This window comes from Dromaius novaehollandiae, chromosome 13 (genome assembly GCF_036370855.1).
Source record: "Dromaius novaehollandiae isolate bDroNov1 chromosome 13, bDroNov1.hap1, whole genome shotgun sequence".
Taxonomy (NCBI): Eukaryota; Metazoa; Chordata; class Aves; order Casuariiformes; family Dromaiidae; genus Dromaius; species Dromaius novaehollandiae.
Window position 1 is genome coordinate 16,789,021 of NC_088110.1, and position 19,072 is coordinate 16,808,092.

Genomic DNA, 19,072 nt, shown 5'->3' on the forward strand with positions numbered 1-19,072 from the left:
GACTTCACTGTGCCCATTATCCTTTTTCCCTATTGCTTCTACCTTCTGCATTCTAACAGTGTTTGAGAAAGGGAACAATCATAAAATATATGTGCCTAAAAATACTTGTTTGTAATTCCATTCTAAATTGCACTTACCTAAGATCCAGAATTAATAATATCTAGTCCAGCCCTGGGCCAGATGCAAATGGATAGGTCAGTACCTTCTGCCTCTGCAAAGAGAAAGCTTGTAATGTTCCTTGTCAGTAAGTGGGTCTGTCTTTGCAATGGAACAGACAACATCCGTTTACACATTTTTCAACTGTATACCTCTTTTCATAATGTTTAGCTGTCTGGGTTCAATTATGAAGCTATTAAATTGGAGATCTAATTCCTTAAGCAAAAGCTATGTTAGGCTTTTTTTTTTTTTTTTTTTTTTTTTTTTTTTTTGCCATCTCCTGGCTTGAAATAATGGCAATCAAGATTGCCACTTTGATGGATGCAGTAATCCAAAAATCGATCTAATTTATGTAATACTTAAACTATCTAAAACTTTTTCCAGTAGATTTTTGGTAGTAAATCTGACCTAACCAGAATATATAAATATATTAGGCAAGGAATTGTATCAAATTCCTTCCTACGACAGCTTAAAAATTACTTATGCCTGTATCAAAACCTGTTCAAACATCTTTCTAGATATAAAATTTCAAATATTTATATTTTGATGCTGTTCCATGTGGTTATCTAGTAAGATTTTATTCTTTCTTTGACTCTCCAAGAACATAGAAGAAAGAATGCGATAAAGAATATTATCATATATGTAACATATACATATTGGTAGTCTGTCCTCCCTTGCAGTACAACCAGTATAAAATATTAGTTATTAGCATTGTGTTAGGGAAGCATTGAAAATTTAAAGTAATCCTCAATGAATCTAGACAGTATCAGGCACTGTTTCCTTTTTTTATTCTACCCTTTAAAAATGAAATTTATAATGATTCCTAATTGGAATTTAATTGTCCGAGAAATTATTGGTCAGTTGCTTTAGGGATTACAAAAATAAATATATAAGACAAAAATGTTATTGACTTCATTGGACATAGGAAAGTTCAATAATTCTCATTAAATGCCTAATAAACCTTATCTAGTATGAGCTAACTACTGCTGAAATTCAGCTCTGAGTGCTGGATCTGGATCCACAGTTGCCTTAGTTTCTACTTCTCCGGAAAATGCTTGGAATCAAGTGCAATAAATCTTTCCTGCTTATTTTAAAATGATGTCTCACCCTTTTGTATCCCTTTTGCAGCTCTTTGTGTTTAAGATGATCAGCTGCAGTATCATTCTGAGTAATCACAGAGTAGTTGGGGCTGGAACCTGTGGAGATCAGCTAGTCCAACCTCCCTGCTCAAGGAGGGTCAGCTAGAGTAGGTATCCCAGGACCATGTCCAGTCGGGTTTTGAGTATCTCCGAGGATGGAGACTCCACAGTCTCTCTGGGCAACGTGTTCCAGTGCTCGGTCACCCTCACCATGTAAAAGTGTTTTCTAATGTTCAAGCGGAATTTCCTGTATTTCAGTCTGTGACCATTGCTTTTTATCCTCTCACTGGGCACCACTGAGACGAGTCTGGCTCCGTCGTCTTTACACTCTCCCATCAGATATTTATAAACATCTGTTTGATGTAAGTGAAATACTCTGCAGATACTATAGATGATCATACAAATCACATGAGGTGCTTCATACAAAGTTATTCAGATAATCCTAATCTGGCTATCCAAACAGTTTTTCCTCTTCTAGCCTTAGTAGCCTGCATTCTTTTGGGAAACAAGCAACATTGGTTAATGATGATATGTTAAACGATCCTATGTTCCTTAGGACAGGAATGACTGAGGTTTTATTTAATTAAGGTTAGACTATTAGGCATATAAAATTTCACACCAGAAGTTAATTTTTTAAAATATATTTATTCAGCTAAGGAAAAAGAGGTGGTGGAGGAAAGGAAAAAGATTAATTATACATTTTGGTCCAGTGAGGAGTGTGGCTGTAGGAATCAGACTACTGTAGGCATCATGAGTGTTTCTAAAGCAGTATTTTACCGGATGCTCTAAGATGGTTACTTTAGGGCAGCCAGTAAAAAACTGCTGCTGATTTAGCCAAGTAAAATATTCTCTGCCTCTTTGTTCTGGAGGAAGGTTAAATGGGACAGATCCAGTTCCTGTTCCCAGAACTTTCAATGTAGGGTCTGTAAAGGCCTTGCAAGATTGTAAATTAGCATTGTTAATCTGACACACGGAAAAGTAAGAATTTGTGCTATAAAATGGAATGTTGTTTTCCATACTCTATGCCAGGAATGTGTGTATTTAACAGGAGCTTTCTCTGTTGTAGGTAATTCAGATCGTCAGTGCCATTGACAAAGATGATCCTAAAAATGGGCATTATTTCCTATATAGTCTTCTTCCTGAAATGGTCAACAATCCAAATTTCACCATCAAGAAAAATGAAGGTAAATATGAAATGTATGTAATGTGTAGCTGAATAGCTTTGTTTTGTACTGCCTTGTTGACTTCTAGTTACTTTACCAATTTGTCCCTTGAACATTACAATGTAGTTTATCTGTTTAATGGTACCCTTATTACATCTGTTAAGCTAATTCCAGTATCTTCACAGTAGACAAGAATGAAGTGAAATGAATACTGAATTTAGATGTAGAAGACAGTTCACTGGCTTACATAAAACTTGCATTGATGGATTTAATGCCTTTTGTATTTCTGTTAATTTTGAAATTCCAAAGAGATACACTATAAAATGAAAATCTGAAATTCTATCAAATGGAAATCTGAAATGTTGATCCAACACTGACTAGATATAGATGGGAGCATCAAATTAATTATCTACTAAATCCCCGGATGGAAACACATTTTTAGCCTGTTTGTTGTGTGTATAAAGGTCCCAATGTATTTCAGTTAAACATTTTTACAAGAAAGAGAAATCTGCTAGATCAGCAAAGCCTGGAAAGGCACTTTGTACCATTATGCTTAAGAGCAATTCTGGAAGGGCATAGTATCATTTGGTAATACTATAGAAACAGAATTTCATTCATGATGAGAAAAAAAAGACTAATTTTATTATTGTTGAGCTATAAATTTAAACTGATCCTTTTTCTTGGCATACATATACTTGAAGGTCATGGGAGAAAGAGCTGGGAATAATCACAAAAATGCTATAAATTGTGCCATATATATTTGTACTTACTTGTATATTCAGCAAAGTCTTTTTGTTTTTTGTTTTTTTAATACAGCATTATTCCTATCAGGAATTTTAGCAAAGTTCATTTTCTTATTTCCTGTATTTGAAATGATAATAAAGGAAATCACTAGTTAGTCTATTAATGACAGGAAGATATTTATGTGTGAGGTGTGTGTGCATGAGTGTAAAAGTAATGTATGAATTGTCAAAAATAAACAGAAAATGCTATTTTTATTTATTCTAGCTGTTCCAATGAAGAAGAATGATGACACCACTTTGTTAAATGATATTATAAAAAGCTAAATTCTTAAACCTGTTTGAATATATCATGGTTTTCCTCTTCAGTTAGATATATTTTCTTTTATAGCATTCACTCTAAGTATGTATCTGCCTATATCTGTACTTCTATGCAGGAAATGAGTCATTATATGTTTTCTGCACTTACAGTGGAACATAAAAAAACCCCTCAAATTCTGTTTCATAATCAGCAGTACTGTAACGCAAATTGAGTTAAGCATCCTAAATGTGAGATGGTTTGCTTTGAACAGCGTGACAAAGTAAACAAAGGTCTTAACATTTCTCTTTGTGTTTAAATACTTAGCTCATATCACTAATTAGCCTTGTCTCTCCAGTCTGTTACCCATTTAAGACCCACTCTTACTCTCAATTACAGCCAATGGCAAAATATCTCCTGATCTGAGTGGGAGTAATGAACCTTCCTGTATAACATGTTTTGGAAAAATAAGTCCAATTTTGTTACAACTCAGTTTTACACGGATAAATTTTAATGCATGGGAATCAGTTAAATGTTTAAATCCTTTCAAAGCAATCAGCTGAAATGCCTTTGGACGTAAAAATCCACTTGAATGGACTCTTCAGATTTAAGCTTTCACTATCAAAAAATAAAATTATAACTATACATACCATCTTTTTTTTTTTTTAATCAAAACTGCTAACCAAAGAATGTAGTCCATGTGCTACATGGACTCCAATACGATCTCCCATGTGAAGCAAATATTCCTGTCAAAGCCAATATCAGAGTATAATTTGATTGAGGTGAGGTTTCATGTCATAGAAACACTATAAATCTTTATTCAGTTACACTACTTAAACACTAAACTTGACCATGACTTTGTCCTTCATATATCTGCAAGATAAGCATGAGTAATTATTCTTGCTGAACTCCAGTGTTCCTAAAAAAACCAAAACTCAGAAGTCAAACTCATAGTCAAATTACTAATGCAGGTCTGGGTTGACCTAAAATCAGTTTGGTATGGTTTATTAAAAGCGGAAGAAAATGCCTATAATAAGCTCTGCTCTCGTTTCTGGAGGGATGTGTTTCTGAGGCTCAGATCAGTTCTGAGGCACTTAGGCTTGGAAATGGACCATTTCCTCATACTGGTGGGCAGAATCCTCAACAGCTTCCTGACTTGACCACAGCCTCACCTTCCTCCCATAGCCTTGGTCCTGACGCTAAAACAATATTTGTTTGGCAACAAATTCCTCAAAGCAGGAGAGATGGCTATGATGGCTGCTGAAGAAATGTTACCATCTTATGGGTCTTAAAAATGGATTCCATTATCTCAGGAAACCTAATATAGAAATCCAATCTTTTATTTGATAAAGTAAGTGTGGGGAGGTTTCTTTATTTAATGATTTTTCAACTGTTGCCTTTCTCCAAAATTCTATCAAGTGCAGAGGGAAACAAAACAACCCTTATTTTAGAGCTTTTCTGAAATGATCTTATTGTTTTGGGTTCTTCTTTTGTGCTGTAGGTAGCACTGTGGCATTTGGCAATTACTTTTGTACTTCAGGAAGTAATAACCTTTTTTGATCTCATCTGTTGGCACTAGCATTCAAACAATGCAATTTGGCATCTGCTGTGGGGAGAAAGCTGTGAAGTTCTGTTTCTGTCCCTCATACTAAAGGATACATATGACGCATATACCTTCTCCTGCTATATGGAACATATGCATAAGCATGAATTTGAGTTTGTTGCCTATGGGCTAATGCTTTTTTAAAAAACTTTCCAGATTGCCCTATGGCAAGTTCACATTATACTTCAGTGATTAACTGTTCTGCCCAAACATACTACAAATCTTCTGATAGGATACTTGTTATTGACAAATATTTTTAGTTGACTGACACAAGTTCATTAGAAACCAAAGAAAACCCCACTTCTCCTAAGGTTATAATGGGTTTTACAGAAATTGTCCTGTGATCTGTAGCAGAATCTGTTCCTTGGAAAGATTTACAGGCACTCTAACAAGGCTTTTATCTGTTGGTCTGATAAATTTGCATATTTACAATCCCTTCTGCAGACAGGATGTCCTAAAATAACCTGTAGAGGCTCTACTGCCTTTCTGATGGCTTGACTAAAAATGTAATCTTAAATGTCATCATACATCTCACCAAATCTCTCTAGATCATCTCTCAGCAATCTTTATTTCTCATATCTTCTGATCTGTTCTTTCTGTTCTTTTCCCAGATCAAATGTCTGCTACTGAGTAGTTTTTCTTAGGCTTTGTGTAAAACAATCCTACTATCTTGAACTGTAATGCAAGGAAAGCCTCATGCATAAACTTTTATCTCTTCACAAGACAAATAATAAAATTGCATAGCAAAAGTATAGTAAGTTCATGCAACAGTAGAAAGCATATAATGTTTTCTATATCACTCCAGGTGACTAAACCTGTGAGTCCATGATGGATCAAATCCTTGATTACAGAAACTCATATAGACTGATTGGCTGATCGTTTTTCACCTGTCATTGTGCTGAGTCTCTGGATAGAAGCAGGAATGGGAAAAATTAAAATAAATGCTTTGTGTAGTGTTTCTGACAAACTTCAAACCAAAAAGAATCAAAGCACTCAGATGAAAATGTCTTATATTTAGACAGAATTTGATACACTCTCTTTTGAATCCTGTTTTGAATGTTTTAGAATCCTTAGCTGAATGAGGTTAACCCTTCAAAAAGTCTGTAGGATCTACAGCATAACAGAAAGCTGACAGGAATTTAGAGGACTGGTAAGGATTTTGTACCTTCATGGCATCAGTAAATTGAAATGAGATCTCTGTAAATGGAATTATCATTTGCTTATAGTCTTTTCTCAGGTGAGTGGTCTTCACAAAACATTATCTGAAATGTAACACTAGTAAATGGATTGTCTCCTTCGTTCCAAGCAATACACTCACAGCATTACACATTTTCAACACTGAAGTCCCGCCGTTCTTATGGTTTCCTTAGTATGTTCAACTGAGAACAGAATTTTGTGATAAAAAGCAGTTTTCACAGATGTAAACATTCTGATGCTGCAAATGCAATTTTTGCTTTCAAAAACTAGCAAACACAGGTTTGCCATTAAGTAGTCAGGCTTCCTATTTTTCCCAAAAGATTTTTCCATTGTGTTTCCATTTTTCTCATGCAAAATTGTTTCCGAACGTACTAAACACTGAATCAAATGTTCTGTCGTGCCTTTGGATGCAACTACTCTTCTGACAAGATGTGATATTCGATACCTCTAACGAGGGCTCATATACTAGAAGCAGTCAAAGGGTTGTTTGGAGCATGGGCAGACCTTAATGTTAGGGTTAAAAGGACCATCATAATGGTATACATTCCTATTCCTCCAGAAGTCCTGTAGCCTCATAAGAAACCAGCCTGTCCCCTTCCCCATGATGTTCATGTCTATCTGGTGATTTGAGCTCTTAATTTGAGCCAAAGTGAATTTGGCATAGTTAATAGGTATTTTTTATTTCTTTTTAAGTTGAAGCATTATATATACTTGAACAATGAACTTCTATTGGTTCTCTATAACAAACTTAATATTTATTTTTAGTCATGCATAGTCTATTATGCCTATGATACCTATAATAGTTCCAAGAATGTTCATGTTTAAATGTTCATTTTCTTTGTTCTTTGCATCTAGCAAGTTTAATCTGTCACTTATGTCCTCACTGTGCTGCTTTGAAAGTAGTAGGCAATGTGCCATATATTTAAAAGGAAATAGCCTGGTATTATAATCACTCCAGTCATTAACTGGATTCCATGCCTTTGTATACTGTTGCACATCTTATTCAAAATTTGTTGTTTCTTATCACCTCCTTACCATCTATAAACCAAGGTTTCTAAACTATTTAGAAATAGCTGGAGAAAAGAATACCTGCAACCTCTCATTTTGGTGTCCTAAATAAGAAAACTAAAAGCAAATGACCAGAACTGCTTAATTAAAGAAAGCACTTCCCTGTCAATCAGTGGTTTCTAATACAACAAAACCTAGATTCGTTCACATTTTCTCCCTGAAAATACTTTTTAGCAGCATCTGTCAAATACCTACCTGGAAGATGTCTTTTTTGTTCCTACAATAGTAACTCTTGTGTGCTAAAATGAGTTTCTTCCCTTGAATTAGTTTCATTTTGCATTTCTCAATAAGTGTCTCTGGCATTGTCTCAGCTGCCAGCTAAAGCTCCCCTGTGTTTTTGATTGACTTTTCTTTCCAAATATGTGTCTTGAAGAGTTAAGAGGTGGTACTGTTATTTCAGTGCTCTCCTTCAACTTCGCCCAGTTTCAAAGTTAACCCATCACTAAACCCATCATTTCTTGATGAAAATACAATAAACATTCAGAATAGCAGCACTCACGTGGTCCCTTGGATATAAGCTATAAATCCTCTTACTCTTTTGCAGCTTCATGCAGTTTTACAAGAGCCTCCGGAAACTTTGTGGCCCAGCTGCCATCCATGCCAGAGGGACTTTCACAATAGCAGTTCTGCAGGGAAGCACATGTTTATACACTTCTAATATGTTTAACTATCATCCTCATTTTTTTATACATAGGTAATTAGACATTTGCATGGTTTTTCTAAGTACATTTGTAAAATGTATGAAATCACATCTTTGTTAGTGTTTTTCTTAAAAAGTAAAATTAAGAGATATGATCAGAGATGTGTTCTACATCCTATAAGCAAGTATTTTTCTACTATGTCTGCAGTATTAGTGGCACGGAGTAGCATGTAGGAGACTGCATCTAAAATAGTAAAAGAATATGATGCTTAATCTGGGAACCATTATTGATCAGAGAATCTCCTAATAGGCATAGTTTTGTCACCTGAAATCACAGGGAATACTTATATAGCTAGGCGCATTCAATGTGAAAGTAGCAGAGTTAAAAATAAATTACGCCTATGTATTAAAAAACAACAAAGACAAACTAACCTATAATCTGGCACTTCTGTGCCAGAATCTGTCAGCCACAGACACACGTCTTGTATCTCCAGGAGCATTCAAAGTGTGAAAAAACCACGTGTGTGTGTGTGTGTGTGTGTGTGTGTGTGTGTACTATCAATATTTTTCTCAGCATGGAAATAAAATGAGTTTAAATAGCAACTATCAATATTTTTTATAGAAAGGGGATAATAGAAATACCTGAGATTGTTATTATTTTTATGAAATGATATCGTTAATAATGAAATGGTTAATATATAATTATTGAAAGATTTTATGTGGCATGGTTGAAAGATTTTTTTCAATGAGCTCTTTTTTTTTTTACATTTTATTGTAAATTATGATTTACAGAAGTTAAAACAAGAAAGCTTAAATAAGATGTTTTGCCCAGGCTGAGTACAAAGGTCTCAGTTTTATCAAAACAAATTGTTTGGTAGTTAAGGACTTAGCCCCATGAAACACTTTCGTTCTGCAGATGCAGACTACTCTCATGTGAAATTGTATTTCAGAAACCTCCTAATTATATTTCAGACACATAATTGCCTTTCTTACTTGAAAAACAATATGTGATTTATAGGCCTGAACTACTGCATTCTATTTCTGATGCACAAGTTAGACTGCACAGCTGGGTCCAAGCCCCTTTCTAAGAATAATGTCTCAAGTGTATCTCAGTCTGTGTGCTGGAAAACAAGGAAGAATTAGGATCAGGCTGTGTGGTGATAACGCTATGCCACCTTACCTCTGTCACTGTTGGAGCAGGCAGGCAGGGATATAGGCCTGAGAAAGGAAAACACAGATTCTAGCTTCCAATCCATTAATACACAAAATGTGGTGTTCAGCCAGTGCAAATGCTTTTCCTGGAGCAAGTATATGTGCCTTACGTGATGACATTTGTGAGACCCTGAAATCATTCATTTTTATAAGGGGCAGAGGAAATGCAGTTCCTTATTTATTATACTCAAGTTCCTTCATCCTTAGTCCTTCGACAATTGCCCTGAGTGAAACTGCTTTGGACCAGAAGCTATGTTAGACCATTCTTTGTAGGAAAAGTAATCAATTTCCTTATTTACATATCTGACAGAATTCTAAGATATAATGTCATCCTGTGAAGTAATAGCCTATGTCTAAGGACTCAAAAAGACAAGCCTTTCTGCTAATGATAGAGTGATAAGCAACATCAGGTGGGTATCAGTGCTATAAATCTTTAGAATATTCCCAAAATCTAGAAGACTGGTAGAATTTCCAGTTAATATAGTATTACCAAGGGACGTCAGTACATTCCAGTAACACTCAAAAGTTCTGTCTTGCTAGGCATTGAATCCATTTCCAATTTCCATTGTATGATTTCCTATTGCAGTTGAAGCAATATATTCACCTCTTCTATACCAACTTACAGTCCTAGTAAGCTTTTCCATGGTGCAATAGTGTTATTCCCATCCACTCTGAGACCACCGGTGAAAATATTTTCTCTATATATATCTTTCATGTCTGGTAGCTTTCTGCTATTGGCTATTTTCTGTTATTCCCTGTTCTGTTATTCCTTGATGTTGAATAACACCTGAGTGCTATTTGAAACAAGTGCTCTGGCATAGAAGGATGTTTTGTTATTCTCTGAAGTGAAGATTTCATTAATTTAGATGGGAGACCAGCATTTTTCCTCCCTCTGTCCTTTGTATGCCACTTCCTTCACTGACATCTGATTCTGCTGTCTTTCCCATCTTTCTTCTTGCATGTAGACCACTTCTTTTTCTGGACTCCTTTCTAATTAGAGCCACAGAACAGGTGAAGACTAAGTGCAACACCTCTGCAAACATACTTTTTAGCCCTGTCTGGATGATTTACTCCTTCTTAAAATTATTATGTGCTTTCCACCACTTCTGTAGGCTGAAGAGATGAATTCTTCTTGCTGCACATAGCTGCTCTAGCTGAAACTGAATGTCAGAAAAATAGAATCAACTCTTCGAAGTATAACTCAGCTACCAACTTCCTCCACGCTTCGACCATTCTGTCTATTCTGTCCATCTGAAACCTTATTCACTCCTCTCCTGTATTCAGGATGCAGGGCTCCAGACAGTCTCTCTCTTCTCCGTCCTAAGCCCGATGTGATCCATCAAGTCTTCATTCAACTGGACAGGCCAACCTGATGAATGAACCACCAAGGAGGGGGCCATCTGGTAAGCCAATTGTCCTCTTTTAGGCATCTTTTGGCTCTTCTTCAGCTCTGCTGTGTTCCCCACCATGTCTGTACTTTTTACAGCTTTGTAGCTGGGAAAATGTTTCTCCTGGAGCATTTCCGTTCCAAATGCTATTTAACCTTTCAGTCTTGTTTTAATCTATCTATCTCTGTTATGATGACTTCTTTCCAACCCTCACAAATATAATCTTACAGAAAACTGCAGAAGAGTTGTATATGCAGATTGGAAAAGAAGACTCATTTCCACAGCATCATATCCTTGTAGAGAAAGCTTGTTTTTATCATGTAAATCAATCACAATTACATAGTTATTTCAGGAAATTTATGTAAACATGACCCAACTCAAAGCAACACAAAATGTGAGGGATGAAATACAGGATAATACTATATATATACAGCATGCCGTTATGCCTACATGGCCAAAGAGACTTTTACTTTATTTTTCATAATTTATTAGTTGTGCTGTTAGCAACATAATGTTGACAAGGCGTCAATTATCTTTCATTTTATAAATCAAGCTAATTAAGAACCAGATGCAATCTGAGTGAAAAAGATCTGAGGTCAGTGTTTGTGCACCATATGTATGACAGTGCTTACTTATGATGAGGAGATGGATTGGACAGCTGTGAATTTTTGTGCTATAGGAGTTTTATCATGCCCAGATAGTGTAACATACTTATCTCTTTTTTTCTAGTTTATCTCATTAATTTCTCAATAAAAGTGCAGAAAAGTGAGTAACACCGACATTACTTTAAAATAATAAGGAAAGGATACAAGGTCATGAAAACAAAACAGAAAAAGAAAAGAATTTGGTCAGTAAATTACCATGAAATGATAATATGGAACACGGATGAAAGAAGTGATAGAGATAAGAACAAATTAAATTTTCAATATGACTTAATTTCAGAAAAATAATGGGGAAAAATAATATTAAATCAGGGTCTCAAAACTGAACTGCTCAGCAGACAGAAGAGACTTCTTGGCCTTGTTCTTACTGAGAACTAAAGTTCTGCATTAAGTATTATTAGGACAATAGTAAGATCCACAGTATCATCTCTCTGAAATTTTTCTTTTCTTCCCCAGAAACATTGTTCCAATAGCCCTTTACTTTTCAAAGTCTCCCTAAATTCTTTAAAAACATAAGTCATTGAAGCCCAACAGCAACCATGACAATTATATGAGAGGACTTCAAAAATACTGAATAGTAGTATTTGCTTCTATTCCTATCTTTGTCTACTTATCTTTTAAAATGGCCAGTGTTGTAGTCAAACATGGCAGCAAAAGCACATCTATTTTTCAAAACATTTTTGCATGTAAAAACTGAAATTAAATTTCAGGTTTTGAATGAAATTAAATGATAGCAACCATGTGGACAGCAGTAACTTGCTCTTTCCATCTCACAAGTCATTTCAGTGTTTTAAAATGTTTTGGTTATGTATGCAGATTAGTAAGCTAATTATTATTTGGTCACATTAAAAATTGTTCTAATGTACATTTTGCTTTAATCTTAGCAGAATGAACCAAATTCTCATCATAGACAGAGAGATCAGCTTTCATAAGTTCATAGGTCTTAAAGCAGCAGGAGTTAGAGGAGAAGTCTGCATAATTTGCTCATCACTATCATTTGTTATGTTTGCTAGACTTACTAGGTTCTCTGGATGACATAGTATTTCTTCTGCCACCTGACAGTTTGTATTGGAAATGTAAGGTGATTATAAAACAGGAATATCTTTCCCACCAAAAAAGATCACAGTATCTGCTGAACAGGAGATTTAAAATTTCTAAAATGTGTTGCATCATGTAGAACTCAGACTGTGGGATTAAAAGAATAAAACTATTTCCCTGCTGCCTTTTCATGCCATATATTGTTAGGAACATGTATATGAGAAAAATGGCTCTCTTGCTTTCTGGGTGAGGGAGTGGGGGGTTTTTTTATTATTATTTTTATTTGTTTTTAATAACCAAGTTCCAAAATATCCAGATTTTTAAGCAGCTATCTTCTGAATATATGTTGTTTGGAGACTACCACCAGACTACAATTTCTGGTTTCATATTTGGAACTAATTTCTCAAAGTTTTTTGCAAGAAATAATTCCTGTGTTGGAAGCGTTCATGGACAACACACTGACTACCTTTGGTTTCTTGTAAATGGGATTAATTCACTGAGTAGGAGGAATAATGTCCTAGAGCTGAAGGTTCTGCTAGGGCCTCTGCCCATCCACTGTCTGGTCATCGTACCTGACAGAGATGTATGGCATCTTAATATGTCCTTATTTGTTTTCACCTCACTGTTAGGTTTGGTTTCATTTTTGTTTTGAACATTGGGATTGTCTCTCTAAGTAGCTAATTGATAATTACGGCATAAGACCATTTTTCTTCCTTGTTTTGCATCTTGTAAATTTATTGGTTGTTCTGGTAATAGACTGTTTCTTTGTTTTATCATGCTCTGAATGAAGGCAGTTGGGGGGAATAACAATTAATTTATTATTCCCCCACTTGTGCCTCTTCCTTTTGTCAGTTAATGAAAACTAGCTAGTATTCCCATAGTAAAATTACAGTTGCAGTAAAGATTAAAAAAATACCCCATTCTTCTACTAGAGGAAGAATCTAAAAAAGGTTAAAAAAGAAAGACAAAGCAGGAATCATCACTTATTAGCTATTAAAAATTTCTTCTTCTATTTGGTAAAATTCTCCTTTTATCAGTCTGGGATGTAATAAATCCGCCACAGAACAGGTCCAAAGTATACAGACAATATGCACCTGGTTCCTCCCTTAAGAGAGAATGCATTCATTTTTCGCACAGCCTAAAGGCTTGTCTACATAAACTATTGCACAACTATCATTATAGTGTGAATTAAAAAGACAAAGATCATGTTCCAGTTTGCATCCTGTTTTGAGCCAATTACACAAGTGGTGTGCAGGAAGGAAGTAATTATTATTAGAATCACAGTCATTCTTCATCGGTGACCATTGTATCGAATATTATGTGAACTCTGTATCTGTATATTCTCCTGAAACTGTGTGGTGTGGTCAGACATATTCCATACCTTTCAGTTCCTCCTTACTCCTTTTAGGGAGTTTCTGTCATTCAAGAAAGGGCTGGATTTCGCTGGCAAGAGCAAATGTAGCAGTAGTAGCCTGCAGGTAGTCTGAAGTGTCTGTTACCCCAAACTTTTTTTTTAATCGTTTTAATCACAGCTTCTTATAGCAAACTTTAAAGAGTAATGGAAACAAAGCCCCCTGGCTTTTATTCTGCTTTTCTTTTTGTACAGCTTATGATGTTTTCCCATCAACCTATGATTTTGTAACTTGTATGGGTGGCCTTGTTGTAAAATGAGTCACGTTGTTGCCTTCATTTAATTCTGTCTAATTAGGACTGTATTCTGTTTGGCAAAAATCCAGTAATTATTTACACATTTAAATAATTATTAGTATTTAATATTTGTATAATAAATGTGGCTAGAAGACATTCCATTCAGGGGCCAGAAACGAGGCAAAGTACATGACATTCCTCAATGCAAAAATCTTACAGACTGAGCCAAATGCAAACAAATATGTTGACCTGTCTAGAGCCTGGGGACAAAGGTTAGTTTAAATGATAGGATGTGGGTACTTGGTGATAAGTGCTGATTACAGTGGGAGTGAAGATGGGCCCCTGTCTGCAGTGAGGTAATTAGCCAGCTTGTAAATAGAACAACTTGAGGAAAAGGATCAGATGTCTGCTTGACAGTGTTAAAGAGGGAGAGCTAGTGGAGATCCTTGGAAAGTAACATAGATGCTCAGTCAGATCAGTGTGAATCAGCTGAGCTGTCATAGTGGTCTGCCCACGTTAAGGTAGCAAAGTCAGATTACCCTAACTTGACCTGAACTTCTTTGTGGACTCAAGTAAGTCAACTTCAGTTTCGCTATAGGCTAAGGCCTGTATACATTCCCACAGAGTTACTGTTACAGTACAGTAATTTTTCATGCATCTCATTCTCTAAAAGAGGTAAGTCAGGAATTGTCTTATGTTTAGAATTTTGAAAGGAGTTTGGTATTGCAGTCATAAACTTTAGAAGGAGCATCAGTAATCACTGAATGCCAGAAGATAGTATTCTGCAGAATGCTGGACCATCTTGAACATGAACACTCACTTTTTTCTTTTTTTCTTTTTAGAATGAAATAAATGTCCTAACAGTTTTATATTCCTTTCATAAAAAACACATCGAACTTCTTGGCTCTGTCTGTGTTTTCTTACAAAACTTTCATTCAGTCTAACCTAAAATAAAAGCTAAAATTGAGGTTATAGGAAGTCATAAGAAACAAGATTAAAATGTTTCATGTAGCCCTTTTGAACTCACCACTTCTTAAACTCACTTAACTCTGTCATGTAGCTTTCTATAACATTTTAATCCGTTATATATGACCCTTCTGTAAATTATACAGCGCTCACCCCAATAAAGATTTAGCCCTGTGATCTAAGAGCACTCTACAGGAGTGATCGTTTTGTGGTTAAGGAACTGTACTGGAGTTCAGAATAGTTTTCTATTGCTTGGTTAGAGGTTTCCTGTATGATTTTGGACAAGTCATTTAATCACTGTGCCTGTCATTGTGCCATGCATACACTGCAGATATTCTTTTAAAACGCTCATCTGATACTCACATATGACATTGATGGCACCTATTAGCAGCTCCCTATGGATCACTAAAGACTGTGATTTTTGAAAGTGCATTAGGGTGTCTCTTTGGGTTCTTTTGATACTCCCAGTTAGAAAATATGCAGAAGTGCTTCTGCAGCTCAATCAAGGAAATGGCAGAGACCAGTCTAATGACAGCCTGTAGCTGAAGCATTGTTGTATCTTTGATACGAGCGGTAATGCTAAACACAGAGGAAGGGAGCTGGGACTGGATTCTGTACGTCTTCTGTATGATCTTTATCAATCCTACGATGTTGCTACTTTTGTCTTTGTACTACCATTTTCTATTTTTAAATGAGAAAAGTAATTTTTTATAACAAATCAACTTTCTCATATTTTATGCTTGTCTTTTGCTAACATACAAGACCAAAAGAAGTATTTGCTAAAAAATATATGGAGTTGTATGGCACTGCATCTAGCAAGAGCACTTGCTTCAAAACTTTTTATGAAGAACTTAGCTTTTTCTAGATTCAAATAATCTTTCTTGATCTTTTTTCTCTTCTTTTTTCCAATAAAGAAAATTATATCTTTCTGAGAGTACCTATTGCTTTCTGCTCTCTTTTTTGACTATTTCAGTTTTCTTTCATGATCATGTCTATTTTTTTCCTATTAAGATATATGCTGCTTTGCCACTACAATTGTCTAGTCTCTTGTTATACTGTTACTTGATCATATTTTTATTGCAGCTTTTGCCTACACACTTCATTTGTGCTATGCCAGGCTCTTCATCCATGGATTAGAAGATAACAGGGAATAATTTCATTATGATATGCAAGCTGCTCCCTTGGCATAGAGATGGATTCCATGTTTGTGTCTTATAAGTCCTCAGCTTGATATGGAGAGAATGAATAAATGAAAAAGATGTCTTCTTTTTTGTTGCACGTTTTAATTCTGACTGCCAAATGTTTATATATTACTTGCAAAGCTCTGGTATATCTTTTGAACCAGTGCTATAAATTAGTTTCCAGATCTATAGTATTCACCAATATTAGCATTGATTTTGAAAAATCTCTACAGCTGTGAGGCAGAATTCAGATGCTGACATCTTTCCCTGGCTGCTGCTTCTTTCCAAGTTAAATACTTTTTGTGAAACAAAGCATACCATTTATGCAAAGTTAGAGTCTTTCAGTACATACGAGTCTTAAAATTTAAAGGCATATGCATGCGTTTTGTTGTACAACTGATTTCATTCTCAGAAATCCAACTGTATGCAAGCTTGGGATTTCTGGCTCTGTCCGGTTATTTGTATGGAATGCTTATATGGTGTGCATAAATGTTCCAGACAGTATCTGGAATGTTTCGTTTGAAAATCGAATACAATATATTCTGCTCTGCGTACAGGAAATTGTTTTTTTCACTGACTGAAATTCTTTCCTTGGATGCATTTTGCTGTGTCCTACATATCCAATGACCATTACTCTTCACCATAGGAGAAGTCCTAAATGAGAGGTGTGCAGATAATAAGGCATTATGTGTGTACTTTGGATGTAAGATGGATATAAATTGCTACTATTAATGGTCTGATGATAACAAATTGCTATTGTTATATGTAATCTGCATATGAGAATGTCTTCAAAAAGTCGTTATTGGATTGCCTGTGTGCCTAGAAGCAATCTTATACCATAACACTTCAGTCTTTCAAATTATAAAAAAAGCTAATATAACTCTCAATGACATTTACCAAAAATATGTAACAGTACTTTTCTGCAGTTCTCTCACACAAATTATTCTCAATGAAGTGGAGTTTTGTGCATGTAAGAACTGCAGGATCTGGCACTTTTTGAAAGCAAAGGCACATTTTTTTTTAAATGACACCAGCTCAAGAAAATATTAAATCATAATTTTTATTCTTCTTTTTTTATTTAAAATATCTTACCTAATCTAAGTCACATTTAACTTTCAATACTCTTTGGCAGAGAGTACACATTCTAAATTTCTTCTCATAACAAGTCATTATGACAGAATTATAAACCCCTGAAAATTGGGGTTTTGTAATGAAAGTGCTGAGAAGACCTGTATTATACCAGTACAAATAGGCAGCACTCCAATAAATGCTGGTCAGTTTTTTCCAGTCAGGTGATTGCTTTCTGCCACTGTATTTCAGAGTGAACGTTATAAAAAGTAATAGCATAATGGAACTACACTGGCATGACCTGAATTTGGCTCTCTAGCGAACAGAACTCCAATGTGGTTGATAGGTTTGATTTAGACTTAGTTTTAAAGGACTGTTATATGTTCTATTGGTAAAATTGTTCTGAATTCTTGTTGTGTGCAGTTATGTGTTCCATACAATATTGGTACAGGAAAAAATAATGATCATTGCATTGAGAAGTAAATGTTAACTTGCTTTGTGTGAAACTTAAATGCCAAAATCACATCACATTTTAAAACCAGAAATGTTCACGTTTAACTGTTATTTTTATTACTGTGGAATTCATAGTTAAAATACTAGAAAGCAAGATTCATTTCAAACATCTGTGATTGTCTTCATTTTCATGGAGGTCTTGAACTTCTCCAAAACCTAGAAGCAAACCAGTAAGTGAGATGAAAGATATGGGTGAAGTGAGGAAGCTGAAGAACATAGGATGGAATTCTTGGAACTCTCCAATCACCTACCAAAAAGCATGATAAATTTCACTGAACCTGCCTAAGATTTCGCTTTACACATAACAACCCCAAATCAATGTAATATGTAGCAGTATAAATCTCATGGAGTCTGAAGGCTTAGATACCTATCTTACACTGATTTCACCTCCTGGAACTGCACATGTAAGTAATCAGTCAGAGAAACAGAAAGAATCCTTTAAGCCTAAAGAGGAATGCAGATGGAAAAGCCTTGGGACATTTTGGCTTTTTTATTTATCCTTAAAGCATCTTGCTGGAATTTGGTTTCATAACACGGTAATGGAAAGGTCTTGATTCAAATGCAAACTATGGCCATTATTTTATCAAAGCATTATAAAGCAGTGTTACTTTCTGAAACTTTTTAGTTAAATTAACAAGATAATAGAATTAACTACAATATGGAGATTTCAAAAATGATCCATCAGTCTATGCAAATTGCTGTGTTAATAATGTATTTTTAATGCTGAGCACATTTGACAGCCATTTCATCTCTCTAAACTAGAGCTTGGCAACCTGCATTAATTCTTATACTTTACAGATGTAACATTCAATGCACATGCCATGTAGTGATGTGATCCAAATAAAGTAAAGCATGTCAAAGCAATGTGATTATTAGTAAACAGGTTTGTGGCTGGCCTGTTGAGTACAGCAGAGAGGCCAGTGCTGATTTAATGTATCTTTCATTTTCACTGGCCTCATTTTGTTTCAGATTATTGGGGTGTCAATTATAACTGGTACCAGGGGACTCAGAGGAGATAAATGGGTATAAAATCAGAGTGGGTGAGATTAAAATCAGGGATGTTGGGTATAGTTCAGTGAGAACTGTGGTAACTGTGTAGCATAAACAGAACTGGAGCCCAAAGTTTCATTTTTCACCTGTCATTAGTATCTATAAATTAAAAAGAGATTTTACATCCTTATTATTTCTCTACCCTGTTAATAATAAAAACAGTATTATTTCAGACCTAATCCATGCTTCTACATTAAAATTGCATCAGCAGGGAATTTCTATCCTTCCTTCAATGGGTTATAAAAATATATATATATAAAAAATATAACAGTTGGTGCTAGACTGGAAGTGACCATATAGATATGTTTGCTTATAGTTCTGCTGGACTAAAGGTCAAAGGAAA

General features: G+C 35.2%; 1 protein-coding gene across 1 annotated transcript in view; it reads left to right on the forward strand.

Annotated features, from left to right (window-relative positions):
* CDH8 (cadherin 8) overlaps nucleotides 1-19,072 on the forward strand; it is a 152,076-nt gene that overhangs the window by 121,714 nt on the left and 11,290 nt on the right. Inside the window, exon 11 of the mRNA XM_064519721.1 lies at nucleotides 2,362-2,479. Coding sequence (XP_064375791.1) covers nucleotides 2,362-2,479 — 118 coding nt within the window. The remainder of the gene's footprint in view (nucleotides 1-2,361; nucleotides 2,480-19,072) is intronic.